Source organism: Mchenga conophoros, linkage group LG14, assembly GCF_057382185.1.
Source record: "Mchenga conophoros isolate Kocher_MC1m ecotype Shallow Benthic linkage group LG14, M_conophoros_male_GT1.1, whole genome shotgun sequence".
Taxonomy (NCBI): domain Eukaryota; kingdom Metazoa; phylum Chordata; class Actinopteri; order Cichliformes; family Cichlidae; genus Mchenga; species Mchenga conophoros.
In genome coordinates this window covers 16,152,264-16,163,047 of record NC_140539.1, presented here as the reverse complement: position 1 = coordinate 16,163,047, position 10,784 = coordinate 16,152,264, and the positions used below count along the sequence as shown (strand labels likewise).

General features: G+C 43.2%; 1 protein-coding gene across 1 annotated transcript in view; it reads right to left on the bottom strand.

The window, feature by feature from the left end:
* Positions 1–642: 642 nt before the first annotated feature.
* Positions 643–10,784, bottom strand: part of brwd1 (bromodomain and WD repeat domain containing 1) — a 28,409-nt gene continuing 18,267 nt past the window's right edge. Inside the window, exons 26-44 of the mRNA XM_085245535.1 lie at positions 10,297–10,404; positions 9,992–10,116; positions 9,595–9,677; positions 9,174–9,285; positions 8,849–8,910; positions 8,583–8,738; positions 8,309–8,429; positions 8,053–8,178; positions 7,874–7,940; positions 6,418–6,468; positions 6,100–6,225; positions 5,857–6,009; positions 5,608–5,768; positions 5,339–5,511; positions 4,416–4,520; positions 4,079–4,252; positions 3,670–3,981; positions 3,446–3,586; positions 643–3,350 (exon numbers count right to left, since the gene is read on the bottom strand). Of these exons, the coding sequence (XP_085101661.1) occupies positions 1,912–3,350; positions 3,446–3,586; positions 3,670–3,981; positions 4,079–4,252; positions 4,416–4,520; positions 5,339–5,511; positions 5,608–5,768; positions 5,857–6,009; positions 6,100–6,225; positions 6,418–6,468; positions 7,874–7,940; positions 8,053–8,178; positions 8,309–8,429; positions 8,583–8,738; positions 8,849–8,910; positions 9,174–9,285; positions 9,595–9,677; positions 9,992–10,116; positions 10,297–10,404 (3,795 nt within the window). The 3' untranslated portion in view covers positions 643–1,911. The remainder of the gene's footprint in view (positions 3,351–3,445; positions 3,587–3,669; positions 3,982–4,078; positions 4,253–4,415; positions 4,521–5,338; positions 5,512–5,607; positions 5,769–5,856; positions 6,010–6,099; positions 6,226–6,417; positions 6,469–7,873; positions 7,941–8,052; positions 8,179–8,308; positions 8,430–8,582; positions 8,739–8,848; positions 8,911–9,173; positions 9,286–9,594; positions 9,678–9,991; positions 10,117–10,296; positions 10,405–10,784) is intronic.

Here is a 10,784-nt window from a genome sequence, read left to right as displayed (position 1 = left end):
ATGAGTTTGACATCCCTGATATACGCACTTTTCACTAGCAGCATGACACAAAAACATAATTGTCTTATGAAAAATGTCAAAGATAACACAGTTTGACAGCCATAAAAATAGTATTTCTACACCAATATTGTGATTCCCCAAGAGCAGTTAGCTGAGAACTTGGCGTATCTCAGCATGGTGTGTATTGTGTAAAGACTGAAGTAGAGGATAAGCAGAGAGAAAAGGCTGAGGGAAGCCAAATTACCAAGAACTGGACTGAAAATTAGTGGCAGCAGGATTTTGTGGAGTAATAAATCTAAAATTTAAATTTGGGGAGGAAGTCTGTCAAGGTTTGGGGTTGCATTTCAGCCAGTGGTGCTGGAAATCTTCGGGCTTATGAACGTTGACATGCATGATCATGCTCCCGAACACGCAGCCAACGATGTGAAAGCAAACCTACCATTGGCCTCCCAGAGTCCAGATACCAAATTTACTGAAGCAGTGTGGGATCATCAAAACGAAAGGCAGCCAACATCCAAAGAGCAGCTTTAAATGTTCTTTAAACAGCCTGAACTACTCCTAGAAGTTCATCTGTTTGCACAGGAAGTGCAAAGAGATGGAGCGTCTTAATGAAATCAACGGGTAAGACCCAGTCCAAGACAGATTACACCTTGAAATGATGCCTTTATTAAGAGGAAGAATAAGTCATTCATTGTACTCCATGAACAAATTGCATTAATAGTCTTCCTGTGAAATCTGTTTATTAAAGGTGTAGTACGAAAAAACATTAAGCAAAATGTCATAAAGCGACTGTATTCAGAAACCTCCCCATAAACAAAAACAAAATCATGACTGGCAAAAAAAAATGTTTTAAGTCAACTCCGAAAAAAAAAAAAAAAGACTTTAATACTGAAAGAAGGTAACACAGAACAACAATAAAAAGTCTTCCCAATATGAGAAATCACATTAATTTGCATTAAGTACTTTTGGTTACTTGTACTTGGCAAAAAAAAAAGAAAAAGAAAAAAGTACCAAATTGTGACATATGGCAAGACAATGCAGTTAATGTGTATAAAAAGAAAAAAGAAAAAAAGGAAATAGCTCAAATTTAAATAAACTCTTTGCCACTGAACGATCACCAAGAAGTTCAGGCAATTTCTTAATCACATATTTACACCTATTCACTAGAATACAACACAAACCTAATAGAAACAAAAAAAGAAGAAATGTAAGGGGAAAAGAAGTTCATTTGGCTCATATCAACTCACAATACAGTCAAGCATTAAGTATATGGATTTACAAAGGAGTGCTGTAGTCAAAAAGTCTAAACTTGGATTAGTTTTTGTCCCAGTAAATGTGCTTGGACATCTGCCAACCTGGAATTGCTTCTTGTCCTTACCTTAGCTCAAAAGAAACAAAATAAACCAAAAAAACAAAAAACTGCATGTCTGAGACTACAGTAAACTTAGTTGACCCCTGAGTTTCTAATGCAAAACTAGTGTATGAAATACCTCATTACAGTGTATCTTAGTGCAAGCCAGCAGTATGCTTGATTAAACAGAGGTATATTAGATTAGCACCCAAGCTGACAAGATTCCCCAGAATAGCCTCTGCCAAACCTTTTGCTGGCAAAAATCACCACACGCAGTATGGGAAGTGATGTTTTGCTCTTCATCCTTGTGAAAACCAGCAGTTCAAATGCTTGAATTTGTATTACATCTATAAACATGTTTTTTGTTGTTTTTTTAAATTTTCCTTTAATCTTTTTTCATAGAAAATATAAATATCCCTGAATGAAAGATTCACAGCATTTTTCTCTCGAGGACTCCAGTGCTACTACCGTAAGGTGGCCAATCAAGTGTCTTAAGCTCTCCAGTTAACGTCCGGCTTCGTCTTCCCTCTAAAGCCTGTAACCTCCAGCAGCTATGTCCTTCATTCGCTGTCGTTGTACTTAACCGTCCGTTTCCCACGGTTTCGGGTGTTCACCCGCGTCTTCCTCCGCGGTTTGCTGTACGACTCGTCGCTGTCCTTCTCTTCCGAGGCGGACCTTTGGCGGCGCTGCCTAAGCTGGCGACTGGCAGTCCTTTCGCCGATCCCCGACCGTGTGCGGCATCTCTTTGGACTGCTGTGGGACCCTGAGCTGGCAAAAGAGTTTTCAGAGGCTGAAGACAACTGCTCGCTTTCTGAGTCCGAGCTGTGTTTGCTGCTGCTGTAGCTTTCTTTTCGTTTGCGTTTGGGCTGCCTCGCGCTTTCCTTTCCCCTTGTCGAACGGCCAAGATGTTCCTCGTCCTCCTCTTCCTTCTCCTCTTCCTCCTCACTAGAATCAGAGTGGGAAGAGGTGTCCTGCTCATTGCCGTTACCACGCTTGGCGTCCTTTTGGGCGCACTTTGAGGGGCCTGACTTGCTGTTTTTGTTGCTCTTGGATACTGGCTCTTTCTCTCTGTCCTCATCCGAGTCATCAGAGTCTGAGGTGTAAATACATTTTCTCTTGGAAGACACACAATTCCTGGTTTCACTCGGGGAAGTCCTGTTAGACACTCTTGTGTTATAACCGTCTTCTCTAGATTCTCTCGCTGTTCTGTTGCCAGTTCTCTGCCTGCCCGGCTTCGCAGAAGCAGAGTCTTCCTCAGAGAATGAGTTGTCACTGATGTATTTCTTTTTCGGCAGGGCTCGGAGGCTCAGCCGCCTTTTCGGCGCATTTTCCGAATTATCCGACTCCTGGTCCGAGGAGCCAGTAGAGCGTTTCCTCCTTGACTTCCTCTTGGGTTTGTACTCTTGCTCCGAGCTCTGCGAAGCCGAGGAGTCGCCGCGAGGCCGTTTGCATATGCTCCTGTTCCTCGTCAGCCTTTTCGTCCTCGTTTCAAAGTCGGACTCATCGCTGGAGCGTTTGCTTTCCGCATCCTGCTCGTCACCTTTTTTCAGCCTTTTCTTGCGTGAGCTGGATCTCTTTGGAGAATCACAGAGTTCATCTGATTCCGCACCATCCAGTTTATGAGCTGAGGCAGATTTTTGTTTGTCTTGGCTTTTTGACGGAGAAACTTTGCTTTTTTTCTTCGGGTCTTTGTGAACTGCTTCCTCCACATTTCTTCCATTTTGGTGTGGCCGTTTGTCCTCTTCGTCTGAGCTTACGGGAGGTTTGTGTCGTGTGCTGAGGGGGCGGATGTCTTTCGTCTCCTCTTCCTCCTCGCTTGTACTCCTACTTTTTCTCACTGGGGCAGCTGCCGTGCTCCTTGACGGTTTCTGAGACCGAGGTGGCTGCTGTTCCTCCTCCTCCGCTTCTCCAGAGCTCTCTCCGGAAGTTTCCTCCTGCTCAGAGTTGCTCTTGGGCGTGTGATGTTTTGCACTGTGTCCATTCACACGGGACAAAGTACCTGTCAGGAAGGAATAAAACATCGAGCTGTTTAGGGCAACTTCCACGGCAGCATTAGCACAGTCTAAAAATGCGACTGATGAGGACATTTCTCACCATTTTTCTTAATCTTGGCAGCTTGTTTGGAGTTCTTTGTGTTTCCATTCTGCTTACTCTGGGAGAACGATGAGGTATCGCTGTCATTGCCATCCTCCTCATCCTTAAACTCACTTCCTGATTCCTTTGTATTTTGGGAAGCTAAAAGATGAAGGAAGAGAACATAACTGAGTAAAAATCTTTGTCTGAATAATATTCACAGACTTTTAAAGAGTAATTAATACCTGCTGCTGACTCTTCGTCTGATTCTGAGCTGCTCTTGAGCACCGCCGTGCGTTTGCTGACCCGGACAGTGTGGCGAAGGCGGCTACTGCTCCTCCTCGGCTTCTCCTCCTCCTCCTGGTAGTCTTCATCAGACGCTTCAAGGAGCTTCATCTTATTCACAGCTGCCCGAGCAGTCTTTCTTTTTAGCGACCCGCGAACTGTCACTTCCTCCCTGTCGGAGCCTTGAGACGTGGCCCTGTCAGAGTCGCAGCGGGGACGCCTCTCCCTGCGAGACGACCTGCTGCTGTGACCGTTCATCTCCGCTCTGCACTCTGAAAACAAGCCGTTCACAAAGGTCTGTGAGCACACTTGGCGCTGGGTTTTTGTATCTCACGGGGTCGGAGACTGAAGGCAGTGAACTTGTGTTACCTGCACGTTTTCTGTCCCCAGCAGCGCTGTTTCTGGTCCGCCGTGTACTCCTGCTGGGATAGCGACGATCTGAAGTGGACGACGCCTCTCCATCCTCTCCCTCTTCACCCTCACTGTCAAATTCCTCCTCCTCTTCATCATCTTCTTCCTCTTCTTCACTGTCGCTCTCAGCAACTAGCAACAATATATCCAAGGATATTTTATTCAATTACATTTTGTTTATGTAGCATCTAATCACAACAACAGTCGCCCCAAGGGGCACAATTGTAATGTAATTTTCAATAAACAAATAAAATATAAGAGTGAAACATTTATGGATAAATACTTCAGTCCTAACCTTTTTTCCTCTGCTTCGCACGGTTCCTTCTTGTTACTCTTGCTTTATGTCTACGTTGATGATTCTCCTCCTCCGAGTCACTCACCTCGCTCTCACTGTCAGACTCTGAGATTTAAACAAATAAATAAGAATTTAATTAGTTTATTATAGTAGTAGTAGTAGTAGTAACAGTGCATTTAAAATTAAAGAAACGGGCACTAGACTAGGCCCAGTTTTATATTGCATCATTGCACAATACTGGTCTCAAGGTGCATCGATGACCAACACTTAGGGGTGGAAGTGAGTCATGCTAGCATGGCGTGTTGAGGACCATCACAAAGTATAGTTTTATCCTGCAGTGGATGGTGTACAGATCACAAAAACTAAACACTATCAAAGCCCGACCCATCCTGCAGCAACAGCAGCAAAGGCAACGATGCCATCTCTTATGCTACAACAGCCCTCATATCAAAATGTGTGGAAAACAATAGTTTTTCATTAACGTAAATCAAATGTTTCTATGGGGTCTAATTAACGTCCCCGGCAGTTTCAGTAAAAAGGACTAGATGTTACAGTCCCGTATCAGCGACTGTAACATCTAGTGGTCATAAAATTCCCCGCCCCCCCCTTTTATCCCACAAACATCAAAATTCTTTTTAAAAAAAATTATTTTATATTTAATTTACTCCTTTAATTAAGCAAACACCAAGAATATGATGAATAAACACATTTTATCAAAGCCCTAAAATAAGAGATGGGGTTTTATTTTATTTTTAAAATGCCAAGGGATCAAAATGATCCTCTTTGAGGTCTTAAAACCAGAAGAAACTCTTTGGGGAAAAATAGAAAAAAATCCAAAAATGTTAAATCCAAATATCATCATCATGGCTCAAAATCCATTGTGATGGTAACAAATGACCTCTGGGGTGCTCTGATGTCTGTACCTGATGTTGATGAAGCACCTTTAGAGCCAGAGTCGTCCTCTGAGGAGCTGTGACCTGAGCTGCTGCTTCGACTCCTCCTGGCTCTCTCAGGAACAGACACTTTGGCTGAGGTAGTTTTGGTCACTGACACGGACTCCACTTTTTCCTGAGTTTTGACTGCAGCCTTCTTTTGACTGGGGGGGAAAAAAGGGGGAAAGAAACTCTTCAACTCAGACCGATAACGTGCAAATGAAAAGTGAAACGTCTCAGGCGAGCTGCAGCACTCAGACCTGGTGTCGGGGTGGTCCTGCTGTTGCTGCAGTATCTTCTTGCGAAACCTCTGACTGCGGCGGAGCCTATTGCTGCTTTTGACAGCGGTTTTGTACTCTGATATGATTGTTCTGATTCGCTCCTCAAAGAAGGCAGAGAGCCGTAAGGTCATGCTGTAAATCTGAAAACAGAGCAAAAGAAGATTGAGCGGGCGAGCCAAAATGTAAAATCGCTAATAAGCTCAGAGAATGTGAACATCCCCTCCCTACCTTGGAGCGTTTGTTGGGTGTGTAAGCTTTAGCATTGGCAAATATTAAGCGTGTGTCTTTGCACAGCTCTGTGGGGTTTTCATAGCGATCTTCCTCCAGGGTCCTTTTCACCGTGCCAAAGTCCATGGGTGTGTCAATGATGTCGTGGTAGTCCTGGGCAAGCACAAAACAAAGGGACTTCAACGCACAACTGAAAACAGCATCTGCTCATAGCGTGGCCTGTAGTGTGCCGTGATAACATACTGGATAGTTCTGAGGATCCACAGGTTGCCTGAACGGCTCCGAGTCCTCACACTCCAATATGTAGTTGAGCAGACTCTTGCACTGTTCCTTCCAGGCATCTCTGTCTGGCAGCACTTCTACAGAGCGCTGCAAATATCAGGGAGAAACAACTCAATGACATGAGGCACAACCTAACAAATCCCCCTTTTTGTTAGTTTTTATTAAAATGAATGTAAAGAGTGTTTCATCATCCCCTTGTCAGTTTTTTTTTGTTTTTTGTAATCTTGAAATGTCAAACAGTTTTTACAGGTATGCCGATCACCCATCCAATGCATCTACCTGACGCAGTCTGTGTCCAGCAGATGTTCCTGGCGCTTCGGTGTCTTCTTCCTGTAGTCAGCAATCACATTTGAATTATTTGACTGTGACCTTTAATCAGACAACTGCAATGACAATTACATTTTCACACAACGGGATCACAGATTCACAGCGACGTTCACCACGATCACAGGAATGGAAGCGACTACAGCTCAAATAACCACTAGTGATAAACTTTCAGTTGCGCGACTGAAGAGACTACCAATGAGAGTGAAGGATACTGCTGATTGACATATGACCTGTTAGGTAAATGCATTACAGGATCCCCTAGGCAACCAGATCCTGAAATTTCCACAAGCGAACAGCTGGCAGATGTGCTACAAGCGAGTTGCTTCCAGCATGTTTGTTGTTTTAGATTCCTTTTCATTGGGGAAGCCTTCGAAATTCCCTTTAATGACAACCTCAAACTTCCAGCCAGAGTCACGAGGAACACTGTTTAGGATCAGACACGTTACACAGGGATCACATACTCTGATAGCTGCCAGACACCTTGTACCTCAAGGCGTTTTTCACATCTACAGTTTGTTTACGCTGGTCTGAATCAGCTGATGAGTTCATGAATCACACTTCCTCCTGTGATTTAATTTCTTTTCATACAGTTAAAACTCCAAGTGAATCAAACTGCATCACTACAAACCACAAGAGATGACTGAGTCTGCTTATTGGCCAGATACATCTAGGGTGGGAGTAATAAATGGAAATACAGAGAGAAGGTGCTGCACTCCTATGTGTCAGGCAAAACTGTCCCCTGCACATCTGCTACTCTGCTTTATCTTAGGATGCAAAGCTTATGGGAAGCCATTTATTTCCAGTATACACCAGCTAGTAGGGTCAAACTGAGACTCCATCACAACCTCACAATAAATCACCTGATCTGGAGGTCTGGAACTGCATCAAGATCACCTCCTACAGAGGGTCTCGGTATGTTTTGGTGTGCACAACAGTGTTTATTCATACAGTGTATCTGTATGAATAAACCGCACTAAAACAGAGTGGGCTGGCTGTGGCTCAGGAGGTAGAGCGGGTTCCCTAAATACTCTGGTCTGCATGTCAAAATATCTTTAGCAAAAATACCAAATCCTAGTTTTTTGGAGTGTGCAAATGTTAAAATAGGTTCATAGGTACAGAAAAAAAAGCATTATTGGATAAATGAGACTTGTAGCAAGAAGTGCTTCGAGTGCTCATATTATAAAAACACTAAGTACAGTTTTACTTGAAATTAAACTCAGGGTGCGAGTTCTGGCGTTTTAATTGCAAAGGACAGTCATACCAACTTTTGGTTGAATTTTTAAAAGATTCTTTTGAATTTCTTTTAAAAATTATTTACTTTTAACAAACTTTTTTGCAGCAGTACATGAAAAAAACAAAAACAAACCCACCAACTACAAAGACTAGTTGTTAAATGGTTCAGACTTACCTCATCGTCATCATCCATTTCTTCCACTTCATTGTAGATCTCCATGATATCTGTGCAGCTTGGATTACTGAGAAAGTGAGAAAATGTGTCAGCAAGAAATACAATTAGAAATTCTGCGCTTACAGTTCGTGCATCATCACAATGTCTACGAACAAACAAACAAGTCCAGAAACACATACTTGACAAATTTCTGGAGGACGTTGGTGATGATTTTTGCAGAGTGGGCAATCTTGCTCCTTGGCTCATTGAAAGTGCGGGCGTTATGTGCAATATACCTGGCATCCCAAATTAATGCTGAGAGGCGTCTGTGGATTACCAAAGCGGAGCAAATGAAACGCAACATTACACACCACTTCTCACTTCTTTGCATTTCATGAACACGTTTTAAGGACAAATCTGGGCCAAAAGTTGAGGAGAAGATTGGTAGAAACTGACCTGTAGAATCTGTTAATGAGCCGCAGTCTGATGGTGCCCAGATCTGTGGGATAGGCGATCACGGTGCAGTAGCTGGGATACTGGACCAAGTCCACGGGACCAGAGAACGGAGCTGCAATCTCTGTGGCACAAACACGGAAAGAACGAGTGTAAGGATCAGGCAGATGTGAGCAAATGACAACGACGACAACATGTCAGTAAACATGAAGGAGAGAATACGTGGGTGAAATCAAACAAACTGGAAGACAAAGAACATCCATTTATGCATACACACCGACAGTGATGAGCTGATCGATGCTAGCGATGAGTCGTTCACACTCCTCATCCCTACTCCTCTCACCCCACTCGCCTGGCAGAGGCTTGTACATCAGCTCCCTCATCTCCTCTGCGGTCACAGGTATACCACCTCCCTCTGTCTCCGGCTGTGGGGCTGCACAACAAAGACAAACCCTTTCAATACACCCTGACACCTATTAACCAAACTCTGCGAAATGTACTCCATTACTAAACCACAGTAAGCTAGTAAACAGCCTTTAGTACCATCATCCTGAATAGGTTCCACATCCCAAGGACTGAGTTTCTCAGTTTCACCATTATCCCACCTGGTAGAAACACAAGAAGGCTGTTAGCAACCAACCAAACAATGCTGGACAAAGCCCGGCTGAACCACTGAATACTATAGGAAGATTTATATAGATTTATTTATGCCTCATCACCTCTAATGCTGTCTCAATCAACCCCAGTATAGTCCCTTAGAAATTTCACATCACTCACTGCTGTCTGGCAGCATCTACAATATCCAGCTTTTGATAGTTAAAATATCTGAAGAATTTTACTTTGTCCCCACAAAGTGTGTGTTTCTTACTTGACTTTGAAGCACTGGAAGAGACTGTCTGGGTACTGCGGCTGGTAGGGCTCCTGGCAGATGATGGTCCCAAACCACCAGGCATCATCTATCACCGAGCGAAACCTGTCGTCTGTGACAAGGAGAATACGATCAAACTCAGGTGTTTGAGCGAGAGAGAAAAAGAAAGAAGCCTGGCACCCATCTGTGAGGGTGACCGCACGGATGAATCATTGGAAACAGCATGTATGTGAACAACAACACCTTTCCCCCTCTCACATCACCAAAATAGCAATGCAGGGAAAGAAAGAAAAACATCAACCAGCAATATCAAACTGGAATAAATCTTCTCAAACTTCTTAGTCTGTCTATATATCCCTGCAGAACGCATTAAACAGATCAGCAGAGGACATTTCTAACAGGCAGTTTTGGCTTTGCTTACTTGGTTGCCAGTTTCTTCGAAGCGCCTCATCATAACACTGCCTCAGCACCAAGAAATCAATCACATCTGGCATGTCGTGATATCTGCAGGGACACAAGAAAGAGGAAAAACTGTCACTTTGACAAGAAGGTACAAAAATCCCTTCAAGACTTGGTGGTGAAGCTGATGCTGGAAACACTAACAAATACTACAGTAAGAAAAGCCTTTCCAAAAAAGACCAGGATCATCAAAATTATGTGGACAGTATTTTTACATTTCACACATTTTCTTTTCCTTCATGATGTGTCAAATTCAAATACTGACCCAACGAGCGGGTGGTAATGTGATTAAGAAGAGCACGGACACTTGACGTGCTTTATCGTAGAGAGGAATGTCACCAATGGACAGAGCTGCTTACTTGATAGAAAATGACTTGTCTGTGATTTTGCCGGTGCCGTGGTCAATGAGCGTCAGCTTCAGGCAGCAAAGTGTTGGCGGGCAAACTTCATATTTGATTCCAGTGATCTTCACAAACTCTTGGTCCTACAAAAACACACAGCAGGATTCCTACTTAATCTGCAGTTACATATTACCACTGAAAATAGTAACTGACACATGCAGACTGGAGAACTTAAGCAGGAATTAGCATTTTATGTATTCCTCCGAACTCATCATCAACTGGGAAATTTTTATGATCTTTATTTTGTTTGTTCCTCGTCTTACCCGGAGCTCCATTCTCTTCCAGGGCTGCTTTTCTAAATTGATGTCGTACAGCTCACTCCGACTTACAGCTTCAACGTAGGCCTCGTGTCCCTGCCGAAAGTAGATCACCTGAAAGACAAATCGTGCAGATGGTTAGAGGGAATGTTTGTACATAGGTGTATAAACCCTGTACAGCCTGAATATGAAATAACTGCTAAATAAAGAAATTAGAAAGAAAACTTAAATTAAATCGATTTGGATAGATGACTTCATTTGTAGCATTTTTGCTACATCCAGCATTTTGTGCAAGTGTTACATGTGTCTCATGCAATCATGTTTTCAGGGGGTGCAACTTTGCCACTTGTTAAGGTGAACCTTACCAACGTTAAAGTTAAAGCAGTGCATGACACTGTCTCTGGAAAGTGCCTGTATGCGTTTGGTGATGCAGAAAATGTATACTTGCTTTATACTTAATTCCAAGTATGGAATAAAGCTGGAAAGTCTCTTTT